This window comes from Watersipora subatra, chromosome 1 (assembly GCF_963576615.1).
Source record: "Watersipora subatra chromosome 1, tzWatSuba1.1, whole genome shotgun sequence".
Classification (NCBI taxonomy): domain Eukaryota; kingdom Metazoa; phylum Bryozoa; class Gymnolaemata; order Cheilostomatida; family Watersiporidae; genus Watersipora; species Watersipora subatra.
The window spans coordinates 1,075,692-1,089,228 of NC_088708.1; the positions used below are offsets into that span (position 1 = coordinate 1,075,692).

General features: G+C 37.0%; 2 protein-coding genes across 3 annotated transcripts in view; one reads left to right on the top strand and one right to left on the bottom strand.

Annotated features, from left to right (window-relative positions):
* LOC137385733 (coiled-coil and C2 domain-containing protein 2A-like) overlaps positions 1-12,909 on the top strand; it is a 60,485-nt gene extending 47,576 nt beyond the window's left edge. Inside the window, exons 32-39 of one of the 2 annotated variants that reach the window (XR_010977796.1) lie at positions 566-655; positions 2,339-2,435; positions 3,585-3,736; positions 4,719-4,841; positions 5,182-5,345; positions 7,222-7,297; positions 7,639-8,057; positions 12,898-12,909. Coding sequence is in view for 1 of the 2 variants with exons in the window: in XM_068072269.1 (XP_067928370.1) it covers positions 566-655; positions 2,339-2,435; positions 3,585-3,736; positions 4,719-4,841; positions 5,182-5,345; positions 7,222-7,297; positions 7,639-7,827 (891 nt within the window). In the remaining variant the exon portion in view is untranslated. Of the gene's footprint in view, positions 1-565; positions 656-2,338; positions 2,436-3,584; positions 3,737-4,718; positions 4,842-5,181; positions 5,346-7,221; positions 7,298-7,638; positions 8,098-12,897 lie in introns of those variants that run through there. The other variant, XM_068072269.1, reaches the window with a different exon arrangement.
* Positions 8,806-10,425, bottom strand: LOC137385743 (retinol dehydrogenase 12-like). The gene is made up of 2 exons (XM_068072284.1): positions 9,674-10,425; positions 8,806-9,199 (listed from the first exon to the last, which is right to left on the bottom strand). The coding sequence occupies exons 1-2, from the start codon at positions 10,366-10,368 to the stop codon at positions 8,971-8,973; spliced, it is 924 nt and encodes a 307-aa protein (XP_067928385.1). The 5' UTR covers positions 10,369-10,425; the 3' UTR covers positions 8,806-8,970.
* Positions 12,910-13,537: the final 628 nt, after the last annotated feature.

A 13,537-nucleotide genomic window follows, 5' to 3' on the forward strand; every position in this document is an offset into this window, starting at 1 on the left:
GGTGTGGCATGTCAAGCAGTGTGGCATGTCAGGCAGTGTGGCATGTCAGGCAGTGTGACATGTCAGGCAGTGGGGAATGTCAAGCAGTGTGGCATGTCAGGCAGTGTGGCATGTCAGACAGTGTGGCGTGTCCGGCAGTGTGGCATGTCAGGCAGGGTGGCCTGTCAGGAAGTGTGGCATGCTAGGCAGTGTGCATGTCAGGCAGTGTGGAATGCCAAGCTGTGTGGAATGTTGAGGAGCACGATCGCTCTGTTATAATTTTTTAGCCTGGCAGTGCAGGTGAAATTGCAGAGGTGAACAGCAAAGCTAGTCATTGCATTTGTTAAACATTGTAAAGTATAAATTTATTTAGTGGTTGTTCTCTAGCCATTTCTTATTGTCTAGGCTGGTATGATTGAGTGGTGAGCCCGGACAGGATTTGTGAATGTAAGACTATGTTGAGGTATAAATATAAAGGATGATATAGGTTAATACTAAGGTAAAAATATAGAGAACTTCAAGCTGTTTGGGTAAAGAATATACATGTAAATGTTGTGTAGATCTGATGTCAAATATCCTGTTGTAGGCACACGTTGCTCGTTACGTATCGCTAATTCCCTATATTTCGGACTCCGTCACTTTCCCTGGAATGTGTGACCTTTGGAGCACCTGCGATGTGAGTCTCCTTTGAGTTCTATCATAACATTTCATATAAAATTCTCTAGCGCAGTAGACACTCCTCTTACATAAATTCAACTTAACGTAAAGAAATTATGGGAAGTTTTTGCGTCGTAATATGTAAAAAATTCCATATAATGTCAAGCGACAAACCAGTGCAAGTTCTACTCAAATTCGATTTGAAAACCGAGAATCTCATAGTTGATTTTTTTTAAAATGTGTGAAGGCAATGAAATCCTATATTTACATTAGTTCCTATTCACATTAGTTCATATCTACAGTACTTCTATATATATAACTCTCAAAGTTTGTCTGTCCGGATGGCTGCCTGTTCAGCTATAGCTATTAAAATGTTGGAATGAAAAGCTCTCTGCATGCTGAATTTGAGCTCACAGAGATTGCAACCGCAAGTTTCAAACAACGCATTTAAATGCTGAAATATACAGTCCTTGGCGTTCTATTACCCTTATCACATACCATATACCGTATGCACACACCAAATGTGCACTTGTGATTATTACTAATATTACCTTTTGCATTTGTTATTTTTTTAAATTGTTTAAAACTAACGTTGTTGCTGTTATTTCCTGTTCGTTTAATTTGCAATTTTTAACTTTGGTGTTTCAATTTCAAATGTGCCGTTACACTTCTATTCACGATAAGGTTCGATTGCTAAATCGGTAAAGACTAATACTTTTTACGCAGACAATTGTATTATCTCAAGTAGAAATAGCCTCTACATTCCCTCTCCGTTTGGTCAGACAAAGTACCAGACAAAGACATATCTGGTACTTTGTCTGTCCGGTATCTCATTTTTACATCTGTACCAGTATTGAGAAGTACCAGTACCGCCATATTTAAAGTTTTTATGAATAGCTTCTGCTGGAGCAGGAACCTTTTTTATACACACATTTTCTATGCAAAAATTATTATTATTAATTCAACATACTCAGGATTTTTATTTTATTTTCTCAGTTCGTATTAATCTTATTATTACTAAATTAATTTTATCGAATCTTTTATTGTAATCGTAGCAAAGCCGACTTAATTTAGCTATTACTTGCTAATTATTTCACATTTACATTTATACACTTTTATAGTTGTTTTATTTTGTTTCTTAATTTATTTTGTTTGTAAGTTACAGTTGTTTGACAAAGTTTGAAAACCTTTACAATTGTTTTATTTTTTCTCAACTTATTTCAACTGCACAAAACACTTTTCCCATGATATGAAGTTTGACAGTTAAAATTGTATGGTGTATTGCCCAACAATGACTAACACATGCATGGACAATGCATTGCTGACACATTGGCTACACAAACAACACATTATCCATTGCGTGTAACGATGTACAGTATATACAGTACCAAAAGTATCTGTTGGTGCTGTTTTCTTAGAGCCAACTCTTCCCGGTAAACTATATCTAGTGTTGTTGGTATATTATATAGTTTTCAACAGTTTTCATTATTTCATACGTGATTGAGCTGCTACCTCAAACACAGTCCTTTAATTTTCTGTAAAATTATGGTGAAGCAGCGTCATCTTGGAGTTTTCTTACAATGTATTTGGATCAGTTGACTTATTGCATAATATTTTATTGTTACCTATTCATCGCTCTATGGCGCCCATGCTGTAGCCCTGTTGGATGCTGTAATACTATTGGATAATTGGACTATTTTAGCAATTCTTGCAAATGTTTGCTGGTGATGAAGAAGAGCACGCTGTACTATTAACTAATTATTTCCTTCACCTTGAACAAGATGCTTACCTTTGTATAGGTCAGTTTTACTTACTCTTGCTTGCATATGATAGTAATACTACCTTGTATATGATAGTAATACTACCTTGTATGTGATAGCAATGATATACAGCCCCCATAAGGATAGGCGACTGGCATCATTTGGGCGGAGCTGAATGATCGAGTTCTGTTGGGATGAACCCGAACACGGCACCCGAACAAACAAATATGCTGAATAAAGCACCTTGTAAATTTACAAATATTATGAACAATAGTGGTTATTTTACTGATCTGTTAGTTTCATGTTGTTGTCAAATAAATATAGTTGCCCAATATTATCACCGTTATGATCAGTCAGTTGCCGTTCACAATCATTCACGATATTAATAGTCGCAATCGTAAGATAGCCCAAATTCGGTTTTATATTTAGATTTTGAGTATGAAAACTGCACTCCACAGCTTTGCCTGCTGTCCCATCTTATGGGCCAGGTAAAACAATGTGACAACAATGAAAGACTTTGTCATTTTATATTAGGGGTGGCTAAATATCAATCAAAAACTAGGAATAAAATGCCGTTGTTCTGGTGATTTTGGGTAAATTATATTCAACTTTAAGCATATACTACAACACTTACCAATTTCAAAATTAGTAAATGTAGATAATTTGGAATGTTTTATACTCCATGGATTCATTTTTTTAGTTAGGTGTTACCCCTACATTGTAGAAATTCAAGATTTACTATTGTGAATTACGGGGCCTACTGACTGAATGAGCTAATAACACGATAACAGCGAGTCATGTTTCCCAAAACCTAACACGGCAACGATAGTAATACTACCTTGTATATGGTAGTAATACTACTTTGTGTATGATAGTAATACTACCTTGTATATGGTAGTAATACTACCTTGTATATGGTAGTAATACTACCTTGTATATGGTAGTAATACTACCTTGTATATGGTAGTAATACTACTTTGTGTATGATAGTAATACTACCTTGTACATGATAGTAATACTACCTTGTATATGGTAGTAATACTACTTTGTGTATGATAGTAATACTACCTTGTACATGATAGTAATACTACCTTGTATATGATAGCAATACTACCTTGTATATGATAGTAATATACCTTGTGTATGATAGCAATACTACCTTGTATATGATAGTAATACTACTTCCAGGTATGGCTATCCCAGAAGGCATCACCGCCTACACGCTCGTCATGGATGGAAAGAAGACTTGGGTATGGAATGCAATGAAAGGGGAAAGGTACTCGGTGCAGGACACCTTCTGTCCCCTAGTCAGTGTTGCCTGTTTGATCAACAACAAGAATGTAAGATATAGATAGATAGAAATAGATATACTACTAGATATGCCACAGCTCATGTAATCCTCATCAATACATCAATGCTTTCTTATTTCCTCATCATTTTCATCTCTGTCACCCGAACACTTCATACACACACACACACTAATCCCATCTTTCCTGCTAACCACCTTTTGGCTAGCTTTTACAATATTTTTTCAGTTTGTATTATGAGCTTATCCACCCAATAGCTACCTATTCTAGTTGACTCGCCAGCAATGGTCAGTTGTGATGGCTTTATGAGTCATTCTTATCATATCTTTCCATAGATTATCTACCGGTATTTAAGATTAGAATTAAGTCATTAATCTGTTACACTGTATTGGATCACAATGATTTGTAGCGATTACCGCTGAGCTATGCATTGTGAATGACACTCAGCGTTTTTATTTAGCCTAATTTTTTTCAAAAGCGTCGCGCCATTTTAATACTGTTTGTCTTGAGGGAAATAAGGCAATGGATCAATTATAGTCCATGTAAAAGCATTAATCCCCACTCATTGTTTATATGATGTGTGATTGCTGACCATTCCTGGTCCATCCAACCTGGTTTACTCGTCTCATGATACAACTTTTCTAGTGTGTCGAATTCAAATTTACTGACGTATGTATTATCTGTTCAAATATTTCACATATTCCTCGGACTATACACATAAATCAAATTGCTAAAGACTTAACTAGTTTTGTACTAGTCCAACAACATGATTGAATTTAATGAAAACCTTTTTATCTTCTGTATTTGTTTATAAGTTTTTAGTTGATTAATACAAGTACTAATGTTATCTTATAGTCAGCTGATTGGTAGAAGTACTAATTTTATCTTATACTCAACTGATTGGTAGAAGTACTAATGTTATCTTATACTCAACTGATTGGTAGAAGTACTAATGTTATCTCATAGTCAACTGATTGGTAGAAGTGCTAAATATGTTTATTCAACCATATTTCAGATATGGTCCAACATGCAGAAGTTTGATAGGCCGAATCGAATGCAGTTTAATCTTAGTGACACCAAAGCTTGGCGACCATTTTTCACCACGAGTTTCCCCGAACCAGGTCTTCCTACTGTTCAGGTAGGAGACTAGTTGTCATATCAGCAAGTGTATGCTCTTGTACCAGGAAGTGTATGTTCTGTTTCGCTGCTCTATCAGTTACTCTTATCAGTTACTCTATCAGTGACTCAATCAGTTGTTGTATCAGTTAAAGTATCAGTGGCTCTATCAGGTAGAGTATTAGTTACTTTTATCAGCTGCTCCATCAATTATTGTATCAGTTACTCTATCAGTTACTCTATCAGTTATTGATACAGTAACTGATAGAGTAACTGACACAATAACTAATACTGAATTCAACAGTATTTTGATTTCAGAATAGAAACAGATAAGTGGACCCTTTTCTTCTGTATGATTGCAGCCTGAGCAGCTAATCTACTTTGACACAGAGCCAGATGATGTGAGGGACAAACAGGAACGCCTCGAGCAGTACCTTAGGGACAAGTTTGAGAAGAGTTGGCGACCAAGTGATGTAACAAGATGGAGTCGAAATAACATGCAAACTTTCCGTAATCTTCTCAAAGAGTAAATAATCATTTTTTTTACTAACTGACTTGCCATAATATGTATGAAAAAAGCACCTTGTGAACCACTATTGTAGTATAAAAAACTAGCTCACTACAAGATGCCACAAAATAATAAGAGTCGTCTTTCCTATTAAATGCAAGTGCAACTCCAAAAATAATTGCAATTTAAAATAGCGTAAAGTTGCTTTTCTAACATGTAGATATCAATTTAAACAACAATTTTTATAGTAGAAGTTTATCTCTTATTTAAGTTGAGTAAAGACACAGTTCTTCTCATCAAATGTTTTATGTACATCCGAGGGTTAGTAGTAGTGCTACTAAAATACCCCTGCAGAGAATCATGGGTTAAGAGGTAGTTTTTGTTTGGCTGTTTTTATTTTCTGATGCTGACCTTTATGATATCGGGCAACTTCTAACAATTCCCGAGCTCAAATAAACGCTGATTATGAAGAAGGGTTGACAACTCTTCTTCTATTATCAAATAATTAAACTCAGGTGAGTTGATTTGTTGCTAGACCTAGTTACTAGCAAGTTAGCCTCCCCTTTTGTGCATCCAGTAGATTATCATTGCTTCATAGTTTGTGGAGCCTGCTGCCCTACCTTCTTTCCTTTTATTAAGGTTTGATGGTTTATTATAACCTTTATTTAACCCTTTATAGTATATTAGGACATATTTGAATGGAAGATAGAATAAATATGGTTTATTTGTAATGTTGAACTAGTTGTGATTATTTAAGAGTAAAAGTAATTTGTGTCTTTGGTTTGGTTGTCATTGGTTGTTTGTTACAGTTTATAATTATAATTTGGTAGAAATGTACTGTATATAATTATAATTTGGGAGAGACATACCATATATAATTATAATTTGGTAGAGACATAACGTATATAATTATAATTTGGTAGAGATGTAACATATATAATTATAATTTGGTAGAGACATACCATATATAATTATAATTTGGTAGTGACGTACCGTATATTGCTTTGCAGAAGAACCTCAATTTGAAATAAGAAAGGAGTTGATAGTAGTAGCTAGGCAGCAAGTAATAAAAATTAGACCACTCAAAGCACTCTCATTGTTACTCTGACATGATATTTTGTTGAAAAATATTACAACATTAGGTAACCATAGTGAAACAGGTATTTTGTGCTTAGCCATGTCTATGTTCATAGAATTATAATATTTTTCAAAGTTTGTGTATTTGTTATTGTATATGTCCAGCTATAACGATTTTAATATCTTGGAATAAAGAATCCGTAAAGCAGAAGATTTGATCTCGGAATCCCCATTAGCCAGTTTGACCAGTTGACCGTTTGACCAGTTGACCAGTTTGACCGCCGTACTAACTGAGCCACACAAGCTCAATATATCGCAAGGCGAGATATGTCGCTACTGTATATGGGAGCAAATACGCTACGCTTTCGGTCACCACGCAAAGTCATGGCGTAGCATCATGAGGTAGCTTTTATTAGTAAGCTCACTCAAATTGTCCATTGGCAATGTGCCAGGCTAATAGCAAGTGGCAGGCAGCTCTCATTACCTCTCATTGTTTATAAGCTGATTTTTAAAACCCGGGCAACGCCGGGTAGCACAGCTAGTAGAATTATAAAGAAATCTCTATAGTGCCGCTGTAGTGGTCTACTCGACAGCGTTGAGTAAATTGCAGCTGTATTTATACTATAACATACTTTCTGTCACCAACTTTAATTTAGTAAAATTGAAATTAAATGACTTCCATAAGGAATAAACTTGTAGAAAGCTCACTTCAAACCGCAATCTTAGTTGCATTTTCACCAGTGCGTACTTTCAATATGTACACTGTCAGGAGATACAATATTTGCTCAACTCAACTAGCTATGCTTGTCTGCTGCAGGCTTGAGGGCAATCGAGGCAAAGATACAGCAACCCAGCAGAGGAGCGAGCTTGAACAGATCATGAGGAATTACAAGGTATTGTGGGTAAACGAGTAGCTCGCTATTGTATGCATGGAAAAGAAGTTGAGTTTTTACAGCATGGATGATTTGGTGTTAAATCATGCACTTGCCTGGTTTGTGCAGGCAGAACCCAACTCAAGTTGTATGACTCATTATTACGCAACAGTCTTTCTAGCTGAATCTACATGCCTAGTCATCCTCCCGTTAGCGATGCAACAGATTCAAGTACAGACTGGAATCTTTTAAGAAACCAAAATGAAATCTATAGTGATTTTGTTTTTGAAGAATTTTTTCCTGCTCAACCAGTGAGTAGAAAACTTAATCGTTCTATCTGCCACATGACAACTCTTTTGTAGTTATCCGGCTTCACGCTTAACATGCCATATACAGACAACGAGCACATGGCAGAGGCCGTGTATGCCACTGGTGTTTGGGAGAATGACAGCCGCGATGTAGAGTTTGTTCTCGCTGTGCATATCCATCCATATCCGCACTCTGTCCTCAGCGTCTGGATCTATATCGCCTCTCTGGAAAGGTCACGCTGACTTGCTGAGTCGTCTATTCTCCAGATGAACCCTAACTTTCTGTTGCTGTCATCGAGCAGCCTGTGAGCCATTAGAGGGAATGAGCTGACTCGTTGAAGTATCTTCTACTTTGATAGACAATCTTAGGATCTCACTTACTCTCAGCACCTCAAGAGTACTTGTAATTGCTATTTATTATTTATTTCTATTTATTATTGAAGAGAATTCTTAATTCTACTTTTTGTTCTGCCGTCTAATGCATGTTTTAAATAAGAGTTTATAGTCGTTGAACTATGCTTGTACTCTTTCTCACTCGGCTGCGTGTCAAGTAAACCCAGCCATCAACAAGTATCTTATCCTCCTTGCTTTACTTTTTATAATCAGCAGTGCTGCAGAGGCGACTCCAACTTGCTTTAATTACAATGATTAGAGCATCATTAGAGATACTATGTATCCGCATCCTGTTTGTAGCGCACATATGCTCTGCTTGCAATATCCTGTCTGGTCGAAAGCTCTTGGTCGATTTAAACTGCATTTTTCGATAGCTATGCTAGGAATAGTATCTTCTATTTTAAATTGTTTGGCATTGTTTGGGTGTTCATAAGCGGCGACCGAAGGGTATCCTATTTTCTGTGTGTCACTGTGTAACATTGTCACTGCGTCGTTGGTACTAATTTCTACTGGAGCCCTACTATATGATCAACTTGATTTAGTTACATGTAAGGAGTACCTGTTGTAGGGTGACTTTATGTTATGCACGCAGTTCAGCTCTTATGCCTACTGAACCCTTTTTTTGCAACTGACTAGACCAAAGTTAGACAGTCTGTTTCTATGTACGTATGCATCGTATGCCGTCAAGATTAGTTTGAACGAATGATGTGTCTGTGTGGTCAGGAAATAGGAGGCCAACTTGTACTAGACAATGTGCCACCTTAGCTTATTGAAGGAATTTCTAACATACGCTTATAGTTGGTGATTATTAACACACTATACCATCAGTACAGTAGGTTGACATTTAATCAGATTGGTATAAATAGAGCAGTCCACAATCGGAGCAATGACATTATTGAGGGCTTTTCTATATAGGTATTATTAGAAAAAATAGGCCGCTAGAAAAAGTTAGGTGGTTAAGCCAAGGTGCAGTAGAGAGGAAAAAGTTAGGGATCATAAGGTAGAATATTTCACGCACAATTCCCATATTTTACTTTTGTTGTTTTCATCAAGCACTTCCGTTGCTTCTGTTGTCGGCTTGTTTTGAGTATAGAATACTCCAGAGGTCTTTTTGTTTTCCGCAATAGCCATCTGTATAAGTTTGTCTCTTCCTGTTATGAGCGACTCTGATTTAAAGAGCCGTCGTCCGATAAATGTGCTTGCTATTCCCATGATAAGAGACCTGCAAGTCACACAGGGTAGAATTGAATTCTATCTCATTCGCTATATTGTCAATTGCAAGTACCTGAAAGTAATGGGGTTGGCGTTGAGTTGTGTTTAACTCTCGGTTGATGCCAGTCTAAAGCATCCCTTAGCTAGAAGTGCCAATATAACTAGTCTTCATAACTTCATGTAGCATTGATTCTTTTTGCTAATTATGCATAATTTAGATACATAGATGACCATAGATGACCAGTGTATAAGGTGAAGGTGATTGCATTATTGTGGAGGGTGTATGAGAGGTAGAATCGGGAAGCAAATGAAAAAGATTGGTCATTCCTACTCAAAGTAGTTTATTATTCAAAGATCTGGGTGTTCATTTTGTTACAATATGGAGACCATATTTAATATCTGTAGATACTTTTCAGTGCAAAGTTGAGCTTTTAATAAAAACTAATGCATGTTACTCCATATATTACCGTCAACATGTACTTACCCTATCAGTGATGTTCGATTCTCCCGAGCGAGTCCTGTCTCTGGTATAAAACCCGGGCACATACTGTTGACCACTACGTTGCTTCCCTCGAGCTGCGTTGCCATCTCATTCGTCCACAGATTTAATGCAAGTTTGGAGTTGCGATATGACTGAAGGCCGGTCAGATAATGGTCTTTCTCAGCTAACATAAGGTCATCTATAAAGAAACCTGATTGTTCGACTCCGACCTTGTCTACAGTTAGGCTGCTGCTGACATTTACTATTCTCGCTGGGTCAGCGTTAGTCCCGGAAGCTTTGAGTTTGTCTAGCAGTAGATTGGTGAGCAAAAAGTGACCCATGCAGTTGACACTCATAGTCAGCTCTAATCTAGGGTCATTTCTAACTGTAACACGCTGCTTGTTGCTCCATTGGCGAAAAAGCCCTGCATTATTCATCAGTACATGCAGCGGTTTTTCAGAAGATAGAAACCTTTTAACAAAACCTCGGATAGATTGTGGGTCAGATAGTTCCATGATAGAAAAAGTGATGTCAGCGGTTGGCAATGAGCTTCTGATTTGAGATACAGCGGCCTGTCCTTTTTCATCATCTCGGACAGATATAATGACATGGTGCCCCAACTCACACAAGGTTTTGGCTGTCTCTAGTCCAAGTCCAGAGCTTCCACCTGTCACAATCACCACCTTCTTGTCTGCCATTTTTTAAACAAAAGATGGAGTGTTCTCTTTGACTCCTCATATATAGCGCTTGTATACCGTTACATAACCTGTAATTATGCCTGTCACCCTTGACACTGCATATTTGCTTATTGATTATCAGGTTCAGAGTTCATTTGCTTACTCCAAAATGTTTGATCTACTAGGCTTCATCACGCTTGTCTTGTTATCTTTTTCACACCCGGCCTGTGGATAGTTTGTCAATCAGGCTGTCTCACTATACCCACCCATACTAACTTCACTCCTCCAGCCTTATTCCTACTGCATAGAGCTAACAATCCTACTCAAGTTTTAGAACAAACGACTAACCATAGCTTGCTGTCTAACACCATATGTCAATTCTTGGAGACGCATCATCCATCCAGATCCAGATATGCACATTTTACCCGTTTACAATAATTAGGTTTCGAGTAGAGGTGGTGAAAATAGGACTAATAAAATAACAATCTAATCGTCTAATCAATACGTAAGCTTGCTGATCGTTTATTTCTAGCACTGGCAGAAGAGACCAATTCTTATGAACAGCTGAGTGTATGGATTGTTTACAACATAGATATAGTAAACCCTAGATTGGCGAATAGCTATCAATACAATGGAGCAAAAGTGAGGCCTATAATTGGCTGTTGTTTTCACGACGTTACGTCGTAGTGATGTGCATCACAGCACCAAAGCCTTCATTTGAGCAATAAGTTTAGTAGTGGAAGCATGCGTGGCATGCTAGTTTTTAAGTCATAAACATAACAATAAGACCAAATTCTTAGTGAAATGTCATCAGAAGAGACCACAACACCCCAGGTATATCCTGAATTGCCCATAACAAAACAGAACTTCAACTCAAAACGAGAAGTTCTCAACAATATCATAAGCTTTCTATGCCGATTAAAGATACCAAGCTGAAAGCTGCTAGTGAAAAATAATAGAAAAATCATCATCATTTCGTCATTGGTTTTGAGTCAGCAGCCAAATCTGTACATGATATTGCTCAATATCTTTTCAGCAACTACCCTTACATCAACTACTTCCTAACCTTTAAGATCAACCAGGATCACATTGAGATTCTGTTTTCCACAATACGATCTAAGGGTGGCTATAACAATAACCCGGATGTGCAGTGCTTTAGATCTGCACTTCGAGCACTGTTCATAAAAGCAGATATCACACCAAATCCCAATGTTAACTGTATTGATCTGGATGTGAGCAGGGCTGAAAAAACTGGCCAACTCCTGCTACATTCTCTGGCTAGAAAGAAAAAGAAAGAAGAGACAAAAGCTGAGGAAGGTGAAGATGAGGAGTTCGGTGATGAGGATTTTTTCTAACTCAAATGTGATGAGCGTATCAAGTTCTTGACCGATGTCGAAGTAGTGGGAAGTAGAAATAGTGATGACATAACCCTAATCTCAGTTAAAAACAAAGGAGGATTGGTGACCAGATTGATAGGCCGAATATGAATTGCTGCAGAAAAGTGCCTATGTTCACACATGGAGAGCTGTGGTATCACACAGAGAGCTTTTAAACAAGTAACATCACAGACAGTAACATATATGTCTTATTACATAACCTCCATAAAGGTTTTACATGTACAGTGCATGCCAACAGTCTACTCAAAACTATAGTAAATCGCTATACTAAAATCAGAAAACACTATGCCGCTTCAAAGCAGGAATCTAGCTCAACCAACCTTAGACAAAAACTATCTCGTCTAGTTATTTTAAGTCATGTCTAATGGGTGTTTAATACAGGGGTCCAGCGTAACTGCTTCTAAACCTCATTTGATTCATTAGTTTGTTATTAGTTTAATTTCTATTTGGCCACTTTTTGTATTATCAATGATATAGAAGCTTCTAAATCATTGGTATTATTCATTACCATGTGTGTAAGATTCTTGCCTTTCTCATCCAAAGTCATTACAGTCATACTTCGACTTACGAGCTTAATGCGTTCAGAGACTGAGCTCGTATGTCAATTTACTCGCATGTTGGTGCAATTTATTTATATATAGAATAATTAAATATATATTGATAGGTTTTCATACTTTGAAAATGCAAATAAAACACTCAAAACAATATATTGTAACAGAAAGAACATGTTGGTTATTGTCCTAACTTACCACATGCTTTCAAAAAGCAAAAAATAAAAATAATGCAAGGAAATGTGATTAATTAAAATGTAAAATTAAATACATACAATAGCGGCTAACGCTAGCATTTGCCAGAGAGGGAGAGATAAGTTATCCTTCATTACAACAGTTGACTTTGATAAATTTAAATTTTATCCAAGTCTTAAAAGACAAACTTAAAAGCAAACCTAAAAGCAAACTTTAATCTTTAACTTAACGCAATTAAAATTTCTTCGGCGTTCATAGTTTAAAATTTCTCGCTGGTTTGCTAATTTTTCTTTTGTTTCGCTTTCACGACCAGCCGGCCGTTTTAAGAGAAACCTATCTAAGGACGTTTGCCTTCGTCGCCCTTTCAACGTGTTGCGATCAGGACGAACACAGGTGTTGTCACCAAGGGTTAATGCACGACCGCTAGCCAACTTGTCCAAATGTCTATTTTTTATAGTCTTGATAGATAGCACCGGCCATTTTACGTAGCATTGTTTCAGTTACGCAGTCACCGGCCAATTGTTTGTCTTTTATCCAAAACCTAAGCAGTCTCTCCATCAGTGGTCGTGAAGATCGCTGCATCGTTTAGAAACTATGGTTAGTCCTTTTGCAGACTAAATGCCTTGAATATAATCCTTGTGTTTGATAATTGTGGATGTATTTCTGTCATATTGTTGAGCAAGCTCAATCACGCATACGTCTTTTGCATATTTTTCAATAATTTTCCATTTAATATCAATTGTTATCATTCGCTTTTTCTTTGCACTATCTATCCTTTTACTGGCAAACTTTCGGTCTACGCACGGTACTTTTAATTCACATAATTCTGCACTGAAAATCGCGCACAAAAAACATGGTACAAAAGTATAATCTGAGCAGTTGAAAAATACAGAGTGATGCTGTTCTCATAAAACACCTCCGACATACTTGGCAACTGTCTCATGTGCTCGTATCTCAAACATGGCTCGTATTTTAGTGCTAAAACTTGCTTAAAAGCTGGCTCGTACCTCAAGTTTCTCGTACGTTAGGGCACTCGTAAGTTGAAGT